The sequence below is a fragment of the Trachurus japonicus genome, chromosome 11 (genome assembly GCF_045865225.1).
Source record: "Trachurus japonicus isolate A0001 chromosome 11, Traja_1.0".
NCBI lineage: Eukaryota > Metazoa > Chordata > Actinopteri > Carangiformes > Carangidae > Trachurus > Trachurus japonicus.
Genome location: NC_140917.1, coordinates 35,077,453 through 35,089,225, shown reverse-complemented (window position 1 = coordinate 35,089,225; position 11,773 = coordinate 35,077,453). Strand labels below are relative to the sequence as shown.

Below are 11,773 nucleotides of genomic sequence, written 5' to 3'. Positions count from 1 at the left end.
CCACCTCTGTGAACACTGTGGGGGGGTGAATTATTTTGTACCACAACCGTTTTAGTGTTGTTTAGGCTTCATAAACGGAGGGGGGGTTACGTTGAGTGACAGGTCACAGAGAGTTTACCGGCTGTTAATTGGTTGCTTCGAGTTCAGTGGGCGGGTTCTCAGCCGGCAAACAGCCACACCTCTCCAAATATGGCAAGTAGACTCCCACTAAAATCCAAGATGGCGCAGTTCAAATGCCTGTAGTAGAGGCACAAAACAGACTCCCCCAAACCAATGGGTGACATCACGGGTGCTACGTCCATTCTTTTTACAGTCTATGCTCCTTCCTTCCTTACCAATATAGTGCTGAAATGGCTGCTGATCAAGACACAAGGAAAGCAGAGGATGCTCTTTTCCTTGCAGACATGCTTCTGGCTCAAGTCAAAGTGAGTGTTTATTTGAAGCAATAATCTTGCAGTATTGGGGATGATACTGATAGATGTGGGAATTAGAGATCGAAATTTGTAAACTGCTGGAGAGTTTGCTATATTTCATTGTTATCATTCATTGTTCACTGTCTGTCATGTAAGGCTGATGAACCCAAGATTCCACCATCCACCCGCAAGAAGCCGACATCAGGCGAATTTCATGTCCGGTGGACCGAAAGAGATGCTGAAGGACGTCCACTGATAAAAAGAAGTAGAAGTGGAGAGACACGAAGACGTGCTTCAGCTACAGGTAATCCATGTCATGTATGTTTTCTGTCCCTTTTGTGGCAGTAAATTAAATGCTGAAACGAAGATTATGTCTTTCGATCTTGACCTGAAACTCAGGAAAGTAGCGCAGGAATGTTGCCACAGACACAAGCTTTGCAATGTCCACATTAATGCACAATGAAAGGAGTTTAATAAGTGTGTGATAGACTCAAAAATCATTGTATGTCGAACTTGTTTGATATTAGATTGAATGTAACCAACATGCATTTATGTGTAAAATGTCTGTATTGAAACCTTAAGTCGCTCTACACTGTATATATGCATGCAACAGATAAAAAACCTTTTTCTGCTATCTTTTCAGTGGCTGCTAATGACGAACTCACTTCTTTTGAGTCAGCTGAGGAGGTTCTGACAGTAACCCAGTCAAACAGCTCTCAAGTTCAACATTTATTTGGTATTTACCTTACTGTAATTAAGTCACTTAGAAAAAAGCTCAAGATGAGTGGCGGAAAGCAAGGGCCCATCACCTGAACTGCTTGCTTTCCTGCAATAGTGTCCCAGGGCTCTATTTTCGTGAACTAGGTGCAGGCGGAACGGATCAGGCCTGCGCCTCGCCTTCGCTTCGCCAACGGGGAGTGGTCAGGAGCAGATTGTGATTTTCCTTTGAGACGCAGCGGAGCGCATCCCGCCTACTTCCCTCCACCGGCGCAAATGGCATAGAGGGAGGAGAGAAGGCGTGGAGTGGGTTTGACACAGCCGAGTCAGATCTTCACCAATCAAATGAGCTCCTCTCCTCGCCTTTAAATCCGCCGCGCGCGCAAGGCGGACGTTTGATTTCACCGTGGAAGAGAAGATTTGAATCAGCACCTACAGATTACAGCATAGACATTCAGCACATCTATATCGATTGTCCCGTCACACTGATGACAGATCAAAGGCTGCACAGATGAAAGATGAGGATGGATTACTGCTGTGTTGACACTACAGGATTATCTGCTATATTTATATATTTACTTATTGATTTATTGAGCCGCATCGTCACGCGACCATAACAAATAAAACTGAAAACAAATAAACTATCATCTCTCACAGCAAACCACAATCAGCCTGGCATCATAGTGAGCAGATATTAACATATCCATCTCAGGTAAATTCTAAAGAAAAAAGAAAAAGAGAGACGCTCCGCGATGCTTCCGTTACGCACAGCTGTGTTTATGTTGTGATCTGTGCACACGTGTTTAAATATAGGTTACTAAATATGAGTGTCTTTATTAATGGAAAAGGATTGTGTCTGTTTTGTTTTTGTTTTGTTTTTTTTACTGGGCAACAGCTCTCAATCTGTCAGAGCAAGTGAGACGGGAGGAAACTGATGTTCTGGTCCGGTCCAAGCTGGCAGTGTCCGGTCGCGCGAACAGACCTCACGGGCTGATGATGCAAAAGTAGTCTGGGAGGGAGGTTATGATGTTATCCAGGTCTATCTATCTATCTATCTATCTATCTATCTATCTATCTATCTAACCTATATTTAAACACGTGTGCACAGATCACAGCATAAACAAACTGTGCGTAACGGAGGCATTTCAGTTTTATTTGTTATGGTCGCGTGACGATGCGGCGCTGGCCCCTAATAAATCAATAAGTAAATAAATAAATAAATAAATAAATAGCTCATAATCTGCAACGGCACAGTGTGTAGTGTCAACACCTGCTCTTGGGACATCCACGGCTGTCTCAGTCCCTCCCTGGTTTCATCTGTGTTAATTCAGTCAGGCTGAGTTTCCATTATGCAAGCCTTTGATCTGCCATCAGTGACGGGACAATCTATAGATATAGGTGTATGTGCTGATTCAGATACAATAAATAGGGGTTATTGTGATGATTATTATTATTATTATTATTATTATTAGTTGAGTTGAGATTACTTTATTTATCCCATAGGGCAATTCTGTTTCTACAACTGACCGCCACACCATAATCACATACACAGGCATACATACAATTGAGGAGGAAGTGCAAGGACAGTGCAAATTTGCAAGTTTGAGATCAAGTAAGATAAAATACAAAAATGTAATAAATACATGAAAGAGCAATATACGTAAAAAAACACATTGTCAACAACAGTACTAAAAACTAAAAACTACAGCTTCAAGCCAGCTGAGCATTCAACAAACTAATGGCCGAGGGCACAAAAGACCTTGAATAGCGATTGGTCTTCCTAAGAGGCTGCATGTAGCGTCGCCCTGACGGCATCAAGATGAACTCACAGGCCAGAACATGATTCTGATTATTAATGATGCATGCTGCCATTTGTGAGAGCCGTCTTTCCCAAAGGGAGTTCAAGTCAGTAAGTTGGGTGCCAGTAATTTTCGAGCAGACTTTCACAATGTTATTTAAACAGTTCCTGTCCTTCACTGCCAGACTGTTAAACCAGCAGACGAAAGAGAAAGTGAGGAGGCTCTCAATATATGAAGAGTACACAGTACATAAAATAGAATTTGAGACCCCGAAGGAACTGATTCTCCTCAATAAATGAATCCTCTGTTGAGCCCTTTTGACCACTGAATTGGTGTTGATGTCAAATTTAAGCTGGGAGTCAAACAGAGTACCCAGATATTTGTATGAATCAACAATTTCTACATCCTCCCCATGGATCGTGCTAACAGTGGTGTTTGCCTTGTGTTTCCTGAAATCAATAACTAATTCCTTAGTTTTTGAAACATTAAGGTCAAGAAAGCTGTCGTCACACCACTTAACAAAATCAGGAAGAGCACAACCGTGATCTGACTCTGTGCCTTGAAGAAGTGACAACAGAGCCGTATCATCTGAAAATTTAACAAGGAAGCTGTCAGCTTTAAGGCACCTACAGCTATCAGTGTATAGAATAAAAAGTAATGGGGAAAGGACACATCCTTGTGGTGAGCCAGTGTTAGAGATCAGAGTTTTGGACAGGACCCCGTTGACTAAAACCCGCTGTGTCCTGTTAGTTAAAAAATTTAAAAGCAAGGTTAAAAGATGATCAGGCAAATTAAAATAAGACGCTAGTCTCTCGATTAAAATATGTGGTAGCATCTTATTAAAAGCCGAAGAAAAGTCGGCAAATAAAAGCCTGACATGGGATTTGGGTTTCTCCAGGTGTTTGTATATGTTATCGAGAATAAAAAGCTTAGCATCGTCCACTCCCTTATTTCTTTGGTAGGCAAACTGAAAAGGATCAAGTCTGTCTACCACAAGAGAAAGAACCTCATTTTTCAAAATTTTCTCAAAATTTTTCACCACGAGAGAAGTGAGGGCCACAGGTCTGAATGCTTGTAATTCCCGGGGGTTTTTAACTTTGGGAATGGGAATAATTGTGGAACATTTCCAAATTGAAGGGAGAGTGCATGTGTCAACACACTTCTGAAAAAGATGAGTAAAAACACCACTAAGTTGCTCTGCGCAGTGGTGCAGTGTGCGACCGCAAATATTGTCAGGACCTGGAGCTTTACTCTTTTTGGTTTTCTTAAATAGAACCATGACTTCATCTTGAGATATCATTATATCATTTTGAGGTATCAGGGAGTTCCTTAACCTGGAAAGATCGGGAGTTAGGTCAGACCTTTCAAAACGTGAAAAGAAAGCATTGAAAGTATCAGGCAGACTGTCATTATCAATTCCATTTATTCTTATAGACTGCTTGCTCTCATTACAATGATTAATTGCTGCCATGGATTTGATGCCCTGCCAGGCTGACCTAAGATCACCGTTTACATATTGGTTCTCTATTTTATTCCTGTATTTCCTTTTGGCCTTGGCTATTTCAGTCCTTACATCTCTGGATGCAGCCTTTCTATCCTGAGGGTCACCTGAAAAGAAGATCTTTTTCTTCCTATTAATTGTTGTTTTTAAGTCTTTGGTTACCCAGGGTTTGTTATTTGGAAAAACAACAACAGTTTTCCTTGGAATATGTGTGTCCTCACAAAAAGTGACATAGGAAGAAACTGTATCAATGAGTTCATCAATATTGTCACCACATCCATCAGTAAAGCATTGCCAGTCAGTACATTCAAAACAAGCTTGGAGGGAGGAGATGCTGTCCTCTGACCACATTTTCACAGTCTTAGTCACTCTCTCCAGACGTCTGATGCATGGCTCATAAACTGGGATTAAGAAAATACTGTTATGGTAAGAGGCCCCCAACCCAGGCATGAGAATGGATTTATAGCCATTTTTAACATTCCCATAGCACAGGTCAAGTGTGGTGTTCTTCTGAGTGGTTGGACAGGTCACGTATTGTTCATATGACCTCAAGGGCCTATCTAGACGGACATGATTTAAATCCCCTAAAAAGAATTTGGGAGCCTCACTGCAGATGGAATCCAGCTTGTGTGACAGGTCCGAAATCACCTGGATGGCTGCAGTGGCATTGGCACGGGGATGAATATAGATCAGTGTGAAGAACAGTTGAGGGAACTCACGTGGGAGATAGAAGGGGCGTAGAGAAATAGAGAGTAACTCGATGTCGGGGGTGCATATTCTCTCCCGCACATGTATCGTTTTACAGAACCTCTCATTAACATAAAAGCAGACGCCCCCTCCGCGGCTCTTCCCGGTCACGTCCTTGGAGCGGTCCAGTCTGATGGGACAGCCGAAGCCGGTGAGCGCCAGCTCACTGTCCAGGTCGCTCTCGTTCAGCCACGTCTCCGTGACTCCAAGCAGGCAACATTCCCTCATTTCCCGTCTGTATTTTACCAGACTTTCCAACTCATCAATATTCCGCCTCAGGGACTGTGCGTTCGATAAGAAGATAGAGGGTAGGGGGGGCAGCCGGCGTCTGTCATCCAGGCAGAGCTTTTTTACTCTGCGCTTAATTCCACCTCTTCTCCCTCTTTTCCTCCGCTGTGGCCGCACTGGCTGGTGCGTACGAGGGGCAAAAATCTCCGGCGGGATGGTAGTCGGGATCTCACCCTTCCCTGCAGCTCGGAGTGACAGGAGAAGCTCCCTGTTGATAGCAATCCGGCTACCATGCTGGACAGCGAGTTTCCCCCCGTGACAGACGCTACAGACAAGCGTCAGAATAGAAGCGAGTGCAAAAAGATGCACTAACGATCCCATAATCCACATCTTGATCCCGCACTTGAATCCTCTCACGCACAACACTGAAGCACACTATAACAACACTTAAAACATAGTAAAACAAAAAATCTGCGGTGCAGCTGTAGTGGGTCGCACGCCACGGAGCGCCCCGGAAGTGTGTGTGTGACTATTATTATTGTTAATTGCATTTAAATGTGCCTGGAAGTGTGGAAATCTGCCTGTGAGGTCTTGGTGACATGTCTGCACTGCGCGCTGGGCAGTCAAATTGCCACTGCGCTGGCTGCGCTTCGCCTTGCGCTGAGATTAGACCAGGTTGGAGCTGGCGAGCTTTCGGCGCACTCTCCGCGCGGTCTATCGGCAACAAATTGTCACTGCGCCACGGCGAATCTGTCGACACCTCCCCCTGCTGCGCGACCACTCCCATCTCAGCGCACAGCAGTCTGCCAATTTACCGAATCCGCTGCGCACCTTGTTGCACTGGAGGAAAATGCCACTGCGCCAGCTGCGTCAGGGCTCGCTTCGCTGCGCCCCCCTGAGTTGCGCCAGCAAAATAGGGCCCCCAGAGAGGAACTGCAGCCACTGCAGGTCTCCTGCCATTATTCGCTGCAGAGACTGCATGCCGGAGGAGTGGCTCTGTATGGACTGTGACATACAGAGCCACTCCAAACTCACCCTCCATAACAGGGAGTGCTGCATTGACGGTGTCTACAAGTCCATCGAGCCAAACCTGTGCTGTGCGAAAGATGGCAAATACACATTGGTCAATCAAGGTAGTTGTTTAAATTTTTTCGTTAAGTGGTTAAATTTATGTTTTGTTTTTTTTTGCCCTGTGTAAATGTAGTGGTTGTAAGCGCCGTAAAATGGCAGCCACACTTCCGCCAGTCTGTCCCAAGATACAGTAGTTGTGGCTACAGATGTAGCTTACCACCACGATGTGAATGTGTATGAATGAATAATGGTTTCTGTTGAGCATGTAGTGAAAAGCGGTATATAAATGTAACCCATCATTGTATTTTTTAAAGATTAATGACTAATTATTGAACATATCTTTTCAGTTCATCTTTTGCCTACAGTAAGACCTGTCCAGCTTTGTAGATATCACACAAATATCACAGAATCAGCTGGCAGAGCAGTGATTTTGGTTTGCATAAATGGTATGAAATATGACTTTATATTTAATTTTTTGTACAGCTGCATGTCACAGAATAACCATACATTTAATTTACTATACTGCTTTTTGTTTTTAGGTCGATATGATCTTCATCTGCCAAACCTGCTGTGCAAAGTATGTCTGGCACAATGGACACCAGACAAAAGTGACCTCATAAGCAGTGGGTATTGGCCAGCATCTGTGAATGCTGAGACCTTTTTTTCGGTGGATGTCTTCAATTCATTTGAAGAAATGAAAACTGTAGCACCCAGTCTGTCAAGACAAGGCTTTTTGCAGATGTTGGAGAAAAGGACTTGTCACTTTGGAAGGGTAAGATCAGTGTGGATCAAAGTAGGGATAGAAGGATTTAAGATATTTTAGCTTTTGAATTTTACATGTTAATATCCAATTTTTTATAGTCTGGGAAGGTACATGGAGACACTTTCCAACGAAGCTTTCTGGAATACACATTCTGCCGTTATGAGTGTGAGAAAATGGCCAGCATAGAACACTTCACCTGCCCGGCATGCACCCCCAACATGCTTGCTGTTTGTGCTGATGGAAACAGGAGGCAGTACCGTTTTCGACAGTCAAGAGGGTTAGTTGTTAACATTTTGTAAATTCAATTGAATAAATAATGTCGGACACTAAGCTTCATTATTTTTCTTATTCCATTTAGGTCAGATGAGCCATATTTTGATGGCACCTTTATTGCAAAGGATGCTGATGTCCACAATTTTGTTGAGGAGACGAGGAGTAAAATGAAAAGTGTGAGGAAAATATTTATTGTTTACACCATTGCTTTTTTTGGCCAAAAATAAAAATTTATGATTTTTCCACTATTAAATAGCTATTTTATCCCTCAAGACCAGGTGGTGTCAGCTGATACAATGCAGACTACTATCTATTTAAGCATTATAAAATAACTTGTTAGTTTTCACTTTTAACCAGAATTATTTTGTCATGCAGACTGCAGGCAGAGGAATCTGTGGAGCCAGTCAGTGGTCTGCTGCACGTGAGACGGCGAGAAGAGCAACCAAACTCGATGAAGAGGGCCTTGAGGTGGCTGTCTGTAGACACGGAGTGCTACTGAAAGCCCTCAACATGTATAGAGGGGAAATATTTGCATATCCAGTTTTCCTGCAGAAGGAGCTTCAGGCAGCCACAAAAGGACAGTTCTACTGCACAGATATTGCGTGTAAGTATTGGCCCTATCCGGAGAAGTTGGCGGTCTCAATGTTGGAACTCAGACCTCTCCTGCAGATGAGGCCATTCCTTTCCGTCATGCATGCCAAGGCCCATTCAACCAAGTGTGAGGTACTACATGTTATGTATCTTACCATTTGAAATTGTATTTTTATTACTTAAATAATATATAATACAGTACATATAATAATAATAAAATTTCCAATGATTTGTTAGATAATCTGGAGTGGGAAAAATAAGGAGGGTGCAGGCACAACTGCAGGGGAGGAGGTCGAAATGGTCAATAGCTACCTCTCTCGTTGCGCCCTCACAACCAAGTACATGACAAAATCTGGTAAGTGTTGATTTTACGTATTATATTTGAAACCTAGTCTTTCATTCCTTCTGTCGTAGTTTGAATGGGATTGAATAAGAGAAAGTTCTCAATATTATCCTTATGTTATACATCACAGACATGCTCATCACTTACACAGAACACTTCGGTCAACAGGCAGTGGCAATTTACTCATCCTTTACACCAGATCCAAAGAAGGGGAGGCAGCTTTTAGTGTATATGCCTCACAAAAATTGAACACCTTGCGTGTGCATGTGTCCATGTGTGGTTGTGTGAAGATGGCATACATATGATTGTTTACTTGCACTTGCACTCTTCAATTGATTTCTAATTGATATAATTGTTTTTACTGTAACTATGTATACCTGTTGTGAAGCAATGGGCCCTAGTTTCCTAGACCGAGCGAAGTCTAAGTGCAGCGCAGCTTCGCCACGCCAACGGGGTGTGGCCCAGGTCCATTTCGCAAGATTGGTGGGCCGCGCAGTCAGACTTAGACCAGCGCAGCCCCTCCCCTCGTCCCTCCCACCGGCGCAAACGGTGAAGAGGGAGGAGAGAGGGCGGGAGGGAGACAGGAGGAGGAGAGAAAGGCGTGGAGTGGGTTTGACACAGCCGAGTCAGATCTTCACCAATCAAAGGAGCTCCTCTCCTCACCTTTAACTGCGCGGCGGGCGATGCGCGCTGCAAGTTTGTCATTTTATACTTGGACATGGGCGGAGGAAACAGCGACGCCAGAGGCTGAACCTCTCCCAGGAGGAAACAGCTGTTTTGGTCCGGAGGTCCGAGCTCAGAGTGACCAATAATGAGTTTACTAATATACTTAACCAGGATTGATCTGATACACTGAGAACGGCTGCCCAGTGTAAGATACAACAACTAATAAACTAATAAAGAAACTCACATTTATTCAAACCCTGTGTATGCCACCCAGCCACCCAGCCCTCCCATCGAGCTGGCCAGCTCTCCCTGCCCCCCCCCCCGCCCCCTCCGCCCCCTCCCCTCACCAGAGACTGCCTTCATCAACTCCTGCTAACATTTCCATATTTCGCACATTCTGTGACAAACTGTAAACTGTTTTCTTGTCTGTAACAACATCTATTGCACGTCTGTCCGTCCTGGGTGAGGGATCCCTCCTCTGTTGCTCACCCTGAGGTTTCTCCGACTTTTCCCTGTTAAAAGGGTTTCCATGGAGTTTTTCCTCAGTCGATGTGAGGGTCTAAGGACAGAGGATGTTGTTACGATGCCATGTAAAGCCCTTTGAGACAAACTGTTTGTAAAAACGGGCTATACAAATAAAATTGCCTTGCCTTGCCTTGTATAAGATGAGAGGTGTAGGCTACACTAATCACAACATAAACAAAGACCATGTGGATGAAATCAGCGTAAAGGACGCTCTCTCTCTCCCTCTCTCTCTCTGTCCTCCTCTCTCTCTCTCTCTGTCCGTCTCTTTTTTTCTCTTTTTTTTCTGTGATAGAGATGCTGAGTATACTGTAGTAGGCTATATACTGACTATCTGATACCGAGGCTGTTGTGGTGGACTAAGAGAGATGATGATTTGTGTTTTGTTTTTCATTACGGCTGCGTGATGCGGTCGCACGCGCTTATGAATGAACCCTTTGATGCACAACATGGGTCTAAAGTGACCCGACTGAGTTTTTATCTGCTGTATCTTTGCAATCAATTAATTTCATTATTCAGTATTCCAGGTATTCCTCAATTAACTTGTTTTTGATCATAATTCATACTTTTTTTTAATTTTTCTTTTTTACATTTTGAATAAAAACACATTTTGTATCACTACCCCTCTAATGCGCAACATGGGTCTAAAATGACCCACATTCATTTCCTATGTAATTTCATGTATCGCTGAGTGTTTCTTTGCTGAATGTTTTGAATCTATGTATTTTATCATTTACTAAACCAAGTACTCAGTAAATTTCATTTGTTTTGTTTAGCATAAATCATACTATTCATTTTTATTTTCTTCCTTTATGAATAAGCATAGCTTTTGTCAGTCTACATGAAGTTTTCAGACATGGGTCAGAAATGACCCGCATTGAAATTTGTGTTTGCAATTAGGAACATATTTACTGTGGACAATTTGAACATCCAAAACATGTAAGTCTTGTTTTAACATTATTATAATCTTACCTGATAAGCAATTTGATGTGATAACTGTGCATAATTATTGATTATGTTTAAGATAATTTGAGAACTAAGTCCATTTCTTGTCAGAAAGGGAAACAATAGGCTACTGTAAGCTAGCTAGCTAGCTGTTGACATTTGATGACTTGTGAAATAGTATATTAATTGATTGATTAGGGTTTAAGTTAACTTGAGAATTAGTCATACAGTCTATTGAATAAGTAGGCTACTTATGCCAGAAAGGAAAATAACTATTAGCTAGCTAGTTAGACTTGTGAAAGATAACTGCTAGCTAGCTAGACTTGTGAAAGATGCTAGCTAACTAGTCTTGATAAAGTTAAAGGGACACTTTACAATAAGGGTCCTTTAATTAACGTTAGTTAGTACATTATTAAGCATTAATATAAAGTAATGTGTTAATTAATGCTTAGTAATGCATGTATAACTAATTACATTATTCAACTTTTAATTTATTAGGCTAACTAACTTTGAGTAGTAGGCTAATCATTACTTAACTGCTTACTAATAGGCTACATTCCTAATGTGTTAACTAACCCTAAGTAATACTAATGATTGTTAATATATCTGTAAACAGTTAATTAATGCTTAATAATGTACTAACTAACATTAATTAAGGGACCCTTAATAAATTTAAACCCTGGCTGCCCCACTATCAAGCTTGCCTCTGTATACTGATGAGAACTTTGTTCTTTTGCTTGTCTATATTCAGATCATGGCTGTTCATCGACTAACTGCTGAAATGGTTGTAGAGATGCTGCATGAGGGACTAGATCAGGAAGATGAGGATGGAATTGGTCCTGATTCTGAGTCTGAAATCTCTGATGATGATGACCCAGTCTATGTGCCTCAGGGTCAAGCTGGAGTTGTGGGTGTGTCTCTCCTGAATGAAGGAGCCTCTTCTGATGACATAGAGGACTCATTTGATGAGTCCTCTGAAGAGGAAACTCAGACCCAGTCAAATAGATTGAGTAAAAATGGTTCTTACTGGAATGAGAATCCCCCCACTCACAGCAGAACTAGAAGTTGCAACATTCTGAGGAGCTGCCCAGGACCTACACCTGGATCAGCAGTAGCTGTTTCACCAAAGGATGCCTGGGATATGTTCATCAGTGACAACATCATTGAGGAGGTTCTCAAATGCACCAACTTAGA

At 42.5% G+C, this 11,773-nt stretch overlaps 1 protein-coding gene across 1 annotated transcript; it reads left to right on the top strand.

The window, feature by feature from the left end:
- The first annotated feature begins 6,384 nt into the window (after window positions 1-6,384).
- LOC146979216 (uncharacterized) lies at window positions 6,385-8,751 on the top strand. The gene is made up of 6 exons (XM_085790270.1): window positions 6,385-6,538; window positions 7,016-7,248; window positions 7,338-7,516; window positions 7,598-7,688; window positions 7,888-8,235; window positions 8,737-8,751. The coding sequence occupies exons 1-6, from the start codon at window positions 6,385-6,387 to the stop codon at window positions 8,749-8,751; spliced, it is 1,020 nt and encodes a 339-aa protein (XP_085646396.1).
- The last annotated feature ends 3,022 nt before the right edge of the window (window positions 8,752-11,773 follow it).